Below are 15,520 nucleotides of genomic sequence, written 5' to 3'. Positions count from 1 at the left end.
ATGTGCTAGACTGGAATTCGCCATTTCCATCCTCATTTGGAATTCATTCTACACTAGAAATTACTCGAAAGTGTTATTGGCGAAAGCAGAAAAATGTCGGATTCGTGTCATGTGGGAAATATTTCTTAATAACAGTTCAGCTATTGAAAAGTTCCTTTGCAGTTCACTGAGTTCCATTCGTAAATATAAAGACACTCTTCATTATTCCACACGTGAGAGCAATTTAAATAAAGGGGAAGTGAGACTTGAAATTGAATATTTGAATTTTATAAGCTAGTGCAGTTTCCTATTTTATTTTATTTTATTTTATTATTTATTTTTTATTTTTGAAATGTAGTGAATGATGCTTGGATAACTGCTCCAGAGGATTCGCTGTCTGTTTTTTGTTACAGATGTCCCTACATTGCGTATCTGAATTACTGTCTGTAATTCCATCATGATTTTTATAACTAGTCATTATTAAATCCCACAAGTCCATTTCTTCTGCATGAGTGATCACTTAATTTGTGAATTTTCTTTCACTCAGCTGATGTCATCATTTCATTGATAGTATTACGATCACACGTTCTATCTTTTCGCAATATTATATTTACTTTCAAGACCGAATATTTTGCTTCTGAAACAATCGGTTTGTTCTTTTTCAATATTACCATATTTCGCATAATCAAACGTGTGCTCTGCTTAACTTTTTGCTTATTTTCTCTTGCATTTCTATTAATTAATCATTCGTTATTAAAAACTAAAATCACCAATATGTAAAATCACATTGGCTGAAATTCTAATTCGCTTCAAAAATTACTTTTTAACACGCACATATACAAAGCACCGAATCTACAACATAATTGATGCCTTTCCTGTACAAGGCAAATGATAATCTGGTTCGAGATTAATGCACCTTAATTTCACTGACGCGTTTTTTACTGAATGATTTACTAGCATTACATGCAGTCTGTTATTAGTACGGCGTACTAATAAGTCCATCTACAAATGATCGGTTCTAATTTAATTTTTTGTCTGCATTGATTTAAAATTCAACAATATTGTAATGAAAAAGTTAACTTTTCGTCATTTTTTTTCCTCCTCTTTCAAATGTGTCCTTGGCGTATACTCCGCTTTCGATTTTTCTCTCTCTAATTTGCTTATTTCTTTGCCGTTGTGTACACTCGAGTATAAATGATATCTCTTAAGATACTAAGAAAAGAAGTATCTCCAGGTTGCATCGCCTCTCTTATCCCTTGCATGTAGTAACAAACAAAGTGCCTTTGCATGTTCTAGCTCTTTCTCTTCACGTGGTATCGGTCTCACGTGGGTATAACCAATGAAATCTACTCCACTCGGGGTCGCTTATTCCTATACTTCTCCCTGTGAGCCTGAAACCCGCTAGCAATACATTAAAGGAACATTTAAATGAGAACTTATCGTTAATTGGTGCACCGAAAGGTTTGCTAACAGATAAAAGTAGACAAAACCAGACGGGTTCAAAAATTGCTTCATTAATTTCACTTTCGTACCTCATTTTAAGAAACTCAGACATTCCTATAATTGTTTTTGCATATGTTCTGTATTTAAAGGTCTTCAGCAAGGTTTTCAATTAAGGCGGTGCATGCATCCGATGTCGAAGTGTCCGTAAACACACGTTCGCGTCCTTGACTTTTGATCTTTCAATGAATTATGAACTAATCATGCGTTCTTTATGTATTGCGTTATTACATAATATCAACACCCTTTCTCTTTTATTTTTTGTTATCAAGATTTTTCATGTAGCCATGATAAATTATTCAATTTAATGGAGAATTAGCAGTAAGTCTTCTAATTGCGTTAATCGTTCAGTCATTGTTTGAAACGTTCCATCATTCTGTTTTTCAATACATACCGATAACGATTTTATTTTGAAAAAAAGAAAAAGAAAAAAAGTCGCATGAACAGTAAGCAAACGCAGCTTTGAATTTTGTTTTAATAGGCTAATGCTAATTCTCACTATACATTGAGCATATTGAACTGCAATCATCCTTTTGAAACAAATAGGCGAGTTTATGAATTTGCATAATAGCAAAATATTATGTAAACGTTCACGCCAAACGGGTGCTTGAATTAAAGAAACAGGGCAAGCTAAGAAATGCTAAAAATAGCTTTTATTGTACGTTTATCGTGGAGTACAGCGTACTACGTGATTTATGTGTTTTCTTTTATATACCTTGTGATTTTTAAATGTTAAGTCTATCCACAAAGATTTATAACCCATGTAGCATTATCAAGAAACCCTTCTGATAAATAAATAGAATAAGCATTTATTTTTTTCCTTTCGGTAAGTAGGGTAGTCTCCCTTCAGGCGGTGAAAATCATCTACAGGCAGTGCGTTGTACTATAATTTTGTTAATGAATGACTCTGTAAATTAGAGCTTTCCGTAGGACAGACGTTGGAAATAATCGGATTCGTTATCTCTCTATATCTGGCAAGGAATGTTGTTTCCTAATATGATTCTTTGGATGCGGCCTACAGTAATAAAATTGTTCTTTCATTGACTTGGACCCAAACAAATTCATTCTCGATCTTTGGAGGGAGGGATGCTGTGCAATATGCGCATGATTTCTTGAATTAGAACTAGGAGCGTTCTCTACCCAGGGGAGATTCTGTGACGCGTGACAATTTCCTAAAAGTAACCGTTCACATACGCTCACCCGTTCTCGGACATCAAAAGAAGAAAAACACGATGCAAGACGAGTGGGTGGTTGGAACATTCGTCATTAGCGGCTGCCCAACACCATGTCAAAGGAACGAATATGAGAATAAAGTACGTAGATGACAGATGATGTAACAATGCGGGCATACGGGCGACCTTGACGATACACACACACCAGCAGACGTTGTTAAGTTTGAATTTGACGCGGTAGATGCTAATATAATAAAAGAAGAGGGGGGGGCGTTGAAGGGGGGGGAGACGTTGAATGAACGTGCTGGAACAAGAAGAAACAGGGATCGAGAGCCGGATATTAAAAGTGGTTATAATTAATCAGTGTTGAACTCGGGCCTCCTGCCAACTGCTGAGTGTTTTGAATCTTTTCACGATAGCCACATCTTTGTAGCATGCTTCGCACTTCATAGTGTACTTATCATGACGGGAAAATTTTAATTGTTTGCCATGCACTTCGCCTTCATTTTGGAAACACCATTTTTATAATGAGAACTGAAATCGATAAAAAATGCTGTAAGGAAAAAAAAATCTTTTTATTATCATTATTTTTTTCATATTCACCACATTCTGTGTGCTAAGTGTGTTTTATGCTAAATCATTTTCAATCACCAGAGCGCGCTCGTATAGTAATAATTTGTTTCTTTTAAATTTTTAGTGCGTTCCAATTAATGTAATTAATTTCAGTATGTGAACACCCTTTAACTAATTACAAGCATCTGAATTATTTATTTTTAATTTTAATTTCTTACCCAAATGACCATATTTGCACTTCACTTACAGAAAGTAAATTGCGAATTCTGTGCTGCGGAGGAATTCTTTTCACGTAGTTCACAACGATCGGGAAAAATGCTGTTATAAGAAATATATTTATAACCAATGAAACTACTGAAAAACAAATTATCTCAGAATCAAACAGCAAATGCGGTAATTTTTCATATTACCTTTTGAAATATTAGCTTAAAGTAACGTATTTATCTTGCTTAGCTTATGTTTGTGTTAGTTTAGATATTCGGTGATCTAGGATAAACAAACAAACAAAGAGTGAAATCGAACCAAGTCGTTGAAAATAAACAGTAATTTATTAACGGATTAGTTGTTAGTGCGATTAGGAGGATGTTTCTTAAGGGATATTTTTTCATGTTAAATCGCATTGACGGTCTGCAATCCATGCTGCTGTTCGCGATAAATGACTATCACATTAATGTGTGAATTTATTTGCTCGGCTGTGAAAAACTACTCAGTACTCATTCTTCCGAAAATAATGAAATAGTGTTCCCCCCCCCCCCCCCAAAAATCTATATTTAACCATGTTGACTGTGTGTATATAAGCACTGTTAAAAAGGACACTTTTATCATTCGCAGTATTTGTTACATATTTATATTATACTTAATATAATTACAGCACTGAAGTGCGCATGTCAGCTTTTGATGACATGTTTCAAACTTCTTGACAGCAGTCGTGTATAATAAGATTTGAACTGAATTGGATACCCAAATGCTTAAACATCGTTTTTTTTTAATTTTTTATTTTTTATTGGCCTTGATTGCACTTTATCTTTCGTAACAATCTACAGAAGGGAAGTAAGAGGGAATTGAACCATCGCAAGATTCCGCGCATGACCAATCAAAGACCACCGAAATAGTGCGTGGCCTTTTAATTGAAGCCATTCATGCTCGAATGACGTGATGACTTTCTCTTAAGTAACCTTGCAGAACTGATACGGCTGAGTCCGTTGTCTTTTTCTTGCTTCGCTACTGAGCGACATTCAAGTACCATCTATTTTTAAGAATAAAAAAATACAAGCTGCATACCTGTTGTTTGTGTATGAAAAGGCTTGACCCACTTAAGCGTTACCATTAACTCGTGGATAGACTTGGTCTACGATTTTATCTGATATTTTCCAATATTGAAGGTTCTTTGAACACAGACGATTTGGCAGTATGCTCCACTTCACTTTTTTTCGTGCAGAACTTTCATAACTTAAGTATTTTTCACTTACTCCTTCAAAATTGATTGTTTCGGCTCCAGGCATAAGAAGCGAAGTTTTATTTAAAAATAATGTAAAGAAGAATTTAAAAAAAAAGTCTTGTTTATATTGATACGTTCATAATATATAGTGAGTTTTAATATAATGTGTGGTTCGGGAAGGATATGAAGTGAACTTGCATTTTTTTTATTTTTAATTTTTTTATGTGATTACCACTCACGAAAGTTTGTACACTGATAGGCACAATCACGGTACTAAGTACTAAGGATTTTTTTGTGTTTATTATTAATTTTATATTTTTTATTGATTTTTACATAGTTCAAAAACCCGCTCTAGAATCCAGACAGAACTTTATAGCCACATCAGGCCTCCAATGAGCACAGTCTCAGCACTGGGCGATGTAATTCCTCTCCCACCGTAAAGACAGTCACAAACACCTATGCCCACGGCTCGATTCGAACCCGTAGCCTGCTGGTTGGAGAGTGGATGGAAAGTGGATGGAACAAGAAGAAACAGGGATCGAGAGCCGGATATTAAAAGTGGTTATAATTAATCAGTGTTGAACTCGGGCCTCCTGCCAACTGCTGAGTGTTTTGAATCTTTTCACGATAGCCACATCTTTGTAGCATGCTTCGCACTTCATAGTGTACTTATCATGACGGGAAAATTTTAATTGTTTGCCATGCACTTCGCCTTCATTTTGGAAACACCATTTAACGCCAGCCAGGTTAACCACTCGGTTAACCTGGCCGGCAAGAATGTAATTGCGAATGTTAAAAATTGAATTGCTGAATTTTAACTGTTATGCGTTTGCTTATGTTTTGAAGTCGCCAAAAACTATGAAAGTAATAGTATTATACTTTTAAGTGCTATCTTATATGACATTAAAGCATTGCATCTCACCTAATGGATCATCCCATAACATAGTTGACAAATCTCTGGTATCGCCTCGATATATTTCACACGTTCAGAATTCTGGGACACTGATGTCAGTGTCCACACAGACGTCAAAGGAAGGTACTAATCTTAGCTGCACGAGAATCATTGTCATTTTGCAATTTCTTTATAATATCTCAACAACCTTTGTCCATTGCGTGAAAGAATATGTGTGTGTGTACATAACACACAGCACCTCGGCCAACGCCCGTTGCTATGGGGAACGTCGGCGAAACATAACTTAGCAGGAACGCTCTCCACCCATTCTCTAATATTCCTGTTCTACTTAGTCTTCGTTTACTCCGTTTTAAAATATCGAAGCTAAATAAAGCACATTAAAACCGGAACGTATATTACATACAGGAAGCCAGTGTTAGTCATACAATGATGACTAAACTCCTAACAAGCTGAATTTCCGTCAATATCCAAGCTGTATTTTATTGAATAAGTGCACATTTGCATCGTTTAAGCATATAAAAGTACCACTAAATATCTGTTTAGCAGATTTATAAAAAAACAAACAAAAAAAACTAGCGTTGTGAATTCGTAATTGTTAAAGGATACTTTTTAATAAAGAAATATACGAATTCATGCGAACTTACATAGCTAAGCGATGGTCTTTGCTTTCAAAAACCCGATTCCGAATCCCGACTACGACGCCAAGAATCGCTATAAAGCCTTTTTTTTTTTTTTTTTTAAGCTGAAGATGAGTTATCCGGTCACGTATAAATGTGATGAGGTTTGACCTCCTGTAAACTGAGATTTTTCATCTCGCAAGACATACAAACCAGCTGGAGAACACACATCATCGACACTATGCAAATAGTCAGGCCATCGAGCACGATAGACACGTGTAGGTGAATTAAATCTTGAAGCTATTGCGTAACTCCAATTATTGGTTTCTTTCCATCTCTTCAGGAAGTTTTCATTGGGTCTCTTTGTTAACGTATACACGGAATCAAGAGCGACTCTTGGTAGATACTAAGGAGTCGGTACTTGTTTGGATTGGTACCAGCATCACGGCAATTTGTAAGAGTGTGTAAGTGTATTCATCCCATGTTAATAAAGGCAGGTTCTTCAAATTGACCATGAGAATTTTAATGCCACATAAAATCGGAATTGGACCCAAATCGGGCACACTTTTAGAGAGCTCCTTAGGAGGAAAATCGTTTTGATGCTGATTTCGAAAGCATTTTTTGCTTCTGTGTTATGCCCGTAGAGAGGTGTTGCGTAACTGTTGTAACAAAGTGTCATTTTGTTATGGCGGCTATAAATCAGCTGAAACTCCAAAATGACTATGAGAATTGCGGTTTTGAATAAAATCGAACCGATCTACGAGGCCGGAGGTTTGTAGGATGTTTACGGACCTTGAGGCAATAGCTCAAGTCTTTGTTGAGTCATTTCTCTTAAGTTAACAGACTGAGATCCAAAACATAATTGTTATTGCTTTAAACTCAATCGAAAATTTAACTCTGGCAATGCTAATGCTGAGGGCTTTATTCAGCCGTCTTAAAATGCACCCACGTACAATTGATTGTTGGTTTAACTAACTGGAAAAAAAAGGGTGATTAGATGGCCCAATCTCTGCAGTGGGCGGCTAAGCTCTTGTAAAGGTGCTGTAAGGAAAATTTTCCTCTTTAAAAGCAGATCTGACTTCCTAATAGTTTATGCGTTCTTTGGAGGATATTAGGCTTAACAACAGTTGCACAACGTTGTTTCGTATTTTTTTTTTTTTGGACTACTTGTTTACTGGCTAACCATAGTTCATTAGAGTAGTTGAATTGTGCACGCGCGTGTCTTTTTGTCTTAACCATCCCACCAATCCTCGACCTACATTCTTAATTATAACCGAAAGTCATTAAACGAAGATTTAGGAAGTAATCTGTTGCCCTTTAAGTCCCACGGGAACCGTAAGGAGTACTGTAAAACAAACACCATGTTTGTTCAAATAAACAAGGATCACGTCCCCTTGATGTTTAACTTTCGGAAGAAAAAGATAAAAAAAAAAAGAAGTACTTTCTTTAAATCGGAAAACTGTTTCGTTGAGCAGTTCCACTTATTTTAAAATACTAATTTAACTCGACAGTACACAATTTTTTTTACAAAAGCGAAAGATAATAACAAACATTTGATAGAAAAAACAGCTCTGTACACTCTTGAAGACTTTAACAGTGTAACGCCGGATTCCTCCCCCCCCCAATTGATAACCACGAACAAAACCGAAACTTCCGTACCTTTTGATAAACTACTGGATGTCACCTTAATAACTCTAAAAGCTAACCTAACGTTAATTTTGGCAGTTTAGAAGTGAAGCAATTAAATTTGTCCATTTTATAATTACGTTCTTGTACATTTGCACCACTTCCGCTTATTAGTTTAGCCTTGACGTTTTCATCGCGTGCTTTGCTTACTAAATAATTTACAGAGTATTTTATTAATATAAATATCATTGCCCGCTTCGCGCATGTAATTTGCATTAAATGCAATTTTAATATACATAGTTTGTGAGTTTAAAAGTTATTTAGCTCGTGCGCGTGCTCTCTTTTGTCATTTTCAGGAATTGTTGTCTTGTGCACGTGATGATAGTGTGCTACCATGGAAATTTGAGGAGCGTGCATGAATTAAATAGAAAAACATTATTGTAATGAATGCCCATTTCGGGTGATTAGGATAAGCTGTATTTGGAAGACATTTTAAGTATAAACCATATTTTAAAATTAGGGAACAAACTGTGTTCTGTTTATTAATATACGAATTTTTTTTTTTTTTTTTTTTTTTGCGATGTTCTCAGATAATTAATAGTATCAATCTATGGGTGTATATATATATGTATTATTAGAATAGTTGTGTAACTTGTGAAAACAAATGACTTCAAAAGAGATCAGGCCATTTTTGGGACGTAGTATACATCAATCACTCCACGGGCATCAGCGACAGGATGGGCTAACAAATTGAAACCCACTCCTTCAGCAAGTAATCTATCAGTATTTTAAATTAATGCTAGAAGCTGCCTTGATGCATCCTCCAGATGTGGTCATACTAGACCCTGAATATAATTGCCAGAATCATCAGTCAATGTTTCGCTCGTATGACAAGTGAGTCAGAGAGCTTTTCAACATGGTGTAGGTGTGGATGAAAAATTTTGGACTAGAATCCGGATCTCGGAATTCAAGGTTAATGAAATCATGCGCACGAACCCATATCGCTACAGAGGCGTTCTTTCGTTTTGGGCTGACTCAAAGTGTATACCCGCTGGGTCATTTCCGCTCATCCTTCACAGGTGTGCCGACTCCCGTTACTTAAAAATGCCGTTCGAAAGAAAGATTGCGATTACTTAATTTCTTTCTTTTTTTTTTTTTTTTTTTTGTTCGTTTATTTTGAATAGTGGCAAGAAAAAAAAACCTCTTAATTATTTAGATGTTCTCTAAATGCATGTTTATAGTGTGTAAAAAACATGTTAACACTGAATTAGTTAGATTCATTGTTAATCATTATTTTTAATGACACTGTTGATAGTGTTAAGTGCTTAATTATGTGCAATCACAGTTGTAGAAAATCGTAATTAGTTATTCATTTTATAAAATAAACAAAGTAAATAAAGATGCTTTTTATTAAACACTTTTTATGTGACTCCCACCCATGAGAACCTATAACCTATAGAACCGTGCAGAGTAAGGATTTTTTTTTTTAAAACTTAATGTTTATAATTTTTTTAAATTCAATTTTACTTGGTCCTCCCGAAACCCTGCTCAAGAGACCAAACACGGAACTTTTTTCAAGTCAATTTCAGACATACAGTAAGCGGGACCGTGGTCTCAATACTGGCAAAGAAATGCAGCTCCTACCTAAAGAAAATCATCCATGCTCATTGCGGGATTTGAACTTGCAGCTTGCCATTCGGCCAACCAGTCCGGCAAAATTACAATCTTTTGTTGATTATGATATATTGTTTTGATTAAAATGCACTACTCATCTACTGCTGATCGAATGAGTGAGTGGGTGTAGCTTCATTTCTACACTCACTTTGATGTTTTTTCTACTGGTTTTCTACTTCTCCTCATAAACTCAAACAATCGGTCTCAAACATTACGTTTATTGAGAGGAGTTAAATAATTTGTGTAGAGTTCTTCCAATTTCTTTTGTAGATGAATTTGTCTCCTGGTAGCGGTCGATAAGAATCAGAGATTGTCATATGTCGGCCTCTAGCTGCAGATTTTCTCTCTCCAAACTACTTATATTTCGATTACTGGTTATAATAATAAAATTTATTTCTCTAAAATTAAGGAATTGCATTTGACAGGATAAACAAACATGAAAATGATTGGAGATAATCATAAATGGGTGCTTTTCGCAGTAGTATTTTTGTACATGACATCATCATCATCGCCAATTAAGCCGGTTTTTTTCTTTATGTTTATGGCTTATTGACGCAAGAACAGCAAAGATCATATTTTCTTTATGTACCGTGTACAGTACACATCTCATCGCAAATCTCGTATTTCATTAAAATTTATTATATGCGTACAGACGAACGGATTTTCATGACAAAAGAAACGAATTTAATGGTTATTACTTGTCTTATCTTAAGCTTTTCACGAGCCATTAAGGTCATCACGAGCCAACAACCGCGACCATCTTGAGGATAAGATGGTTGGCCCTATGCCTCCCGGCGTGTCCTATGTCTGTAAATGCGTGTGTTCTGGGGGGACAAAAAACCCGAGTTTCCGGGTGAAAAAACTCCTTACTTCCGCATAAGACCAGCTAACTCACCTTTAGTCGAAAGAGACCACATAAGGGTTCCTCATGTCTTGGACGAGAATCAAACCCAGGTCTTTCAGACTAAAGGGCTTTGTCTATTCCGACTGAGTTACGGAGGCTCCTAATGGTTATTACTAATTTTCAAAATGAAAGAAAGCAAATATTAAGATTTTGAATTCGCTAGAATTAGCAGACAAAAATGTTTAATTTTTCATCTCTAAAATTCTAATTCGAAATATCTGCAAATGCATAAATCTACTGTATATATATAAAAAAAATAAAATATGCTTAATATGCACAGCACATACTAAGCAATATTCCATTGTTGTGAGCATTTGCTGTGTTCTCAAGTCGTACATTGTTGTCTTTTTAAAAAAATCTGTGATCTGCGAGGCCGTCATGTTATTAGCTGTCACCTTTTATTTTTCTTTCAGCTATGTCGTCTGATCGTAAATGAATTATCTTAGCAAAGTGTGTTGTTTGGTGACAGCATTCGGAACATATCTCCACTAATTATCTGCCGATCGATACTAGCGGCAAAGTATTCACGATTGGATCGAAAAATAAATCATAGTCAGGTGATGAGTTTTAAGACTACTCCAGAATAATTTTCATCTTAAGATATGGAAACTTGAAGATTTTGGAAGACTGACGATTTTGGGTTCGATTTTGGAAGACTGACGGCAAAATGTTCACCACATAATACTCTATTTTAAAAACACGTTTGTTCTCTTTACTTAATCCTCCCACCACTTTCCTTCCCTCTCCCCCCCCCTCCTCTGTGGGAACAATCGGAGCACTCATGCAATTTCACCATTTTTCACCTGCGGCCATGAGGGGAGTAGGAAGGGAGGGGATGGAATCATAAAACTTATCCCGAGTTTTACTTCGAACCTCTTGTTACCATGGCAACGGGACTATAGCCGAATTGAGAGAGCGAAATTAATCTCTGACCCGGATTTCGGATGTAGCCGATGCTTATCGGGGATGTCTGGACGTAGACATGTCATGAATTAAAAACGGAGTATAGCGTGTGTGTGTGTGTGTGTGTGTGTGTGTGTGTGTGTGTGTGTGTGTGTGTTGGGGGGGGGGATTGATAATTTATCAGCTTACGTACGGTACTTATATTGCACTGCTTTACTGCTAGCTGGCCATGAATGTACGACAACTAATACCGAAGACCCCTTAATCATTCCCCTCCTTACATTATACAGAGTGTAATAATAATATAGGAGTAGAGATTTTATGGATGCTAATGTGAGATTTAGAATTTTTGCTTTGGTTAGGTTTACAGGGATGTCTCATGGAGAAAGATGGGGGAAATGAACTTGTGAGTAGAAGAGATGCTAATTGATATATTTAATTAGATATTCAGCATTTCTGATTCTTATTATCTTTTTTTTTTTTCTTTACAGGCAGAAGTAGTGTTTTGTGGTCGCGGTGGTGGCCTACCGTTTGAGAAGTGCTGCCACCTCTGGTGACCAGCGGTTATTAAGTATTCGAGAGTCAGGACTGACCTCACTGCCAAAGTCTCGTTTCGAGGACCGAGTAGAAAGTCAGAACGGGTAACATCGATGCAGCGGCAACGAACGTGTCCGGCCTTGTTCTGAGACCCGACACTCGCCCTAGTATGGACTGCAAGGGGCCCTTGCACCAACTCCAGGCCGTCAATTTTGCCATGAAGCCTATTATGCTACCCAGCAGTCTTCGTATTACTGAGGCTAACACCGGCGGAGCTGTGGCGGGGCAGGCGTCACCCCCCGCACTCTCTCCCAACCTTCCTAGCATCGTCAAGATGGAACCGCGTCTACCCAGTCCCTGTCTAAACAGTATGGACCCAAGTGGGGGACAAGTGAATAACGGGTTTCCTTCGAGCAAGCGCATCCGTCAGGAAGATGGCACGTGGATTCCCTCACCATCGCCAATGTCCATCGGATCGCTTTCTCCTCCTCCAGTAGGCAACGGACATCATTTGGTGATGAGCAATGGACTATCTCCTGTGTCAGTGTCAAGCTACGATCCGTATAGCCCGAAAGGTGAGTGAGTTTTCTTATTTATCTCTCACTAACTACTTAAGAATATTCTCTTCAAAGATATGTCAGCCATAACTGGACTGACAAACATGCGATGTTTGTCACAAAATATATGATTACTTGATTCGAATCAGAAGTGGAGGCGAGTCTGCATAGTATCATAGCAACCCCGTATCAGATAGGCTATTTCAATTCCTATTAAATTATTGAAAATATACTTAAAATAGTAAGCTGGCTTGTACTAAATTTTCCGGAGGTGATCCCCCCCCCCCCTGATACGCCTCACTAAGAAAATGAAGTTAAATTTCGCGACCTTCAGGATAGTCAGATTCTCGACCTCGATATGTACAAGACTCATGACTGCCTCAGTTGCCTTTATACTAATCTAAGTAGCCGAGCCGATGCCGTGCACACTTCTTACAGAAGGTAGAGATATGAGTAAGACAGTAGTCATTACTGATGTTGCCACAGAGTTAGTATTGTTTCTTAATCCCCATGAAGATAATTCTTTAAAATTATGTTGTTGTTTTAGTTTAGATCTGCGCCTTTTTCAGTTTAGCGTCCGGAACAAATATCTCACCTGACCTTCCCTAACCCCGTTCTTAGTTATACCATTTTAATTTGATTTTTAAATAAATTTTGACACCAACACAAATCTGGTATAGATTAAATTTTCCAGTCTCATTACACGGATGTAGACTCGTTGTTAAGATCATCAAACCTGGGTTCGAATCCTGTCTAAGAGGCGAAGGACATTTATAAGGGCTTTTCAACCGAAAGTGAGTAGTCCGGTCTCGTGTGGAGGTGAAAGGATTTTATTCCACAAATCAGCCAGGGGAACACAGGTAATTGAGACATACACTGACTTCATAGACTCAGTTGCTTCCGCTGTAATCCCAAATAACAATCCACCCTTCAAATGCCCATACTGATAATCAAAATGGCAGTTCCCGCAGTCCGATACCATTGTTTTGTTTTTCTTCGAACAGATGACCAGGTTAATCAGTTCGAAGAATTATTGTGCGTTATTTTTTTTTATATGTATTGTACTGTAATTTCTTATCGTTTTGCATATTTTAAGTAATTTTTTGGCATATTTAAAATAAAATAAAGTAAATTTTACAAAAATTAATCCAGTCATCACAGTGCTAATATACGTTTTGAATGGAAAAAGCGAACCTAATACACTTGAACATCGTTACAGTACGCACCTAAAATGATTCGCTACCAATGCCTCTCTGAATGCATCCAGAAAGTGAGTACGAAGCACATTTAAACCCGCGTTGTTTATCTTTCTTCTCGCCTGTATCAGTGATGCATTTTATTTCCTTTACATTCAGTCTCCTCCGGTATTTCTTTCCCTGTATGCCTTTCTGTCTCAGTTCTTCCGTACTATTTTCTGCATACCTCGCACGTGCCAGTCAACTACCTGTTTCTATTTAGGAACACATACACACACCCGCTAATACAGCGTACGTTTTTTTTTTTGTTTTTTTTTTCCACTTCGACCCGTGAGCTCCAAGAATATCCCAGAGGTTATGTAGCTATCGCTGTTTCCAAAGATTTTTGTGCTGTTTGTCGGACACGAGGCTACCGAATTCATAATGAGCTACGGCGAGCTACTGAATTCCTGATGAATCAGCTAACTGCATTGCCGCGAGTCCACTCACCGGGACGCAAGCAAAACAAACTTGTCTGCTATATACTTGGAGAGTGTAAACAAGCTTGCTGTGTCAAGGACTTCAGAACAGGAGCCGCAACTAACCGTCAATAAATAGTCGGTTTTATATACAAGTGTGAAGGTCTCAGATAACAATTTTAGCGTTTATTGAATTGTTGTCAATGGGTGATGTCTGAAAGTCCTAGAAAAAGATTGCGACAAGTTAAATGAATTCGTATGTGTAAGAGGCCGTCGTCTCGCTAATAAAAACGTTGTTGTCGAATAACATTGGTCTAAGCCCTGGATGTCAAACTCGTTGCTTTCCAGTATGACCGACAACCATTATTATTAGATACGGACAATACAATACACACTTTTCTCCTATATATAATTAAGATAGTACGTGCGCCATTGAATGAAACGAACATTTACTTCGGCTGCGAAATGGAATGCGTGTCACGTGACAACAACAATGGACTGTCTGTCTCTCATACTCGAAACCAAATGAAATTCGCAATTTAGCCACTCACACTCAGCGCTGATCGATTGATCTGAACAATCTTTGCACATATTCTAGCAATGTCCGCTTGGACAGAATGTTCATTTCAGACGTTGCAAGAATGTTTCATCATTGTTGGATATTTCGGAGATTTTCGTGTCATTAGGCCATTTATACACCTGGTGCTTGTCATTGCATGTCATTAATAAATTTGATTTTTTTTTTTAATTATAGCTTCCATTGGGCATTTGACTACTTCATTTTTGATATGTTCTGATGAGTATAATATCTGAGAGAGGGAGAGGCCAGAAGTTGATGAATTGGACAGTGATCGATAATAAAGTAATTTATAATTAATTTGCTTATAGAACATCTGAAAAAAAAAGTTTTCGCCTTTCGTTTATTTATTATTTTATTATGAATTAGAGAAAGAATGATGATAGCACTGAATGTCTCGGTTATGGGTCCTTTCCCTTCAACGGAATTTTTTCATTCGAGCTGGAGATCAATATAATTTTAGTTGATGAAATTGGTTTTGTTGTACCCATAATAGCAACTAACAGTTTTATCAATAGTTTATTGATAAAACTGTTAGTTTTATCAATACATTTTTTTTTTTGAGAGGGGAGGGAGGAAAGTATATGTATGTACAAGGATTTAATTGTTTAATAATATTGCCTCGGAAGTTATTAATGCAGTAAAACTTCTGAAAATACTCATAGGCAACGGAAGCAATTACGTCACCTCGTTTGGCGAGAGAAAAACCACGATGGCTTCGCCTTAGACTAGCCAACTTAGCCTTATCTGAAGAAATTATAAAATTACTCTTATGAAAAACTTAAGGGTTTATTACCAGTCCATGGCGAAACCAGGAAGTAAAATTTACTCTAGTAAATAACAACAACAACAGCAGAGGTAAATAGGTACTTTGGTTTAAATGCTGTCACGAAACA

General features: G+C 36.9%; 1 protein-coding gene across 4 annotated transcripts in view; it reads left to right on the top strand.

The window, feature by feature from the left end:
- Positions 1-15,520, top strand: part of LOC150105498 (ecdysone receptor-like) — a 240,631-nt gene that overhangs the window by 150,535 nt on the left and 74,576 nt on the right. For all 4 annotated transcript variants that reach the window (XM_090394208.1, XM_090394209.1, XM_090394207.1 and 1 more), the window contains exon 2: positions 11,791-12,411. In XM_090394208.1, coding sequence (XP_090250334.1) covers positions 12,006-12,411 — 406 coding nt within the window. In that variant the 5' untranslated portion in view covers positions 11,791-12,005. The remainder of the gene's footprint in view (positions 1-11,790; positions 12,412-15,520) is intronic.

Source organism: Typopeltis vanoorti, chromosome 6 (genome assembly GCF_054136105.1).
Source record: "Typopeltis vanoorti isolate ZY-2024b chromosome 6, IOZ_Tvanoo_1.0, whole genome shotgun sequence".
NCBI lineage: Eukaryota > Metazoa > Arthropoda > Arachnida > Uropygi > Thelyphonidae > Typopeltis > Typopeltis vanoorti.
The sequence above is the reverse complement of the archived record's forward strand: the minus strand, read 5'-3'. Positions and strand labels throughout refer to the sequence as shown.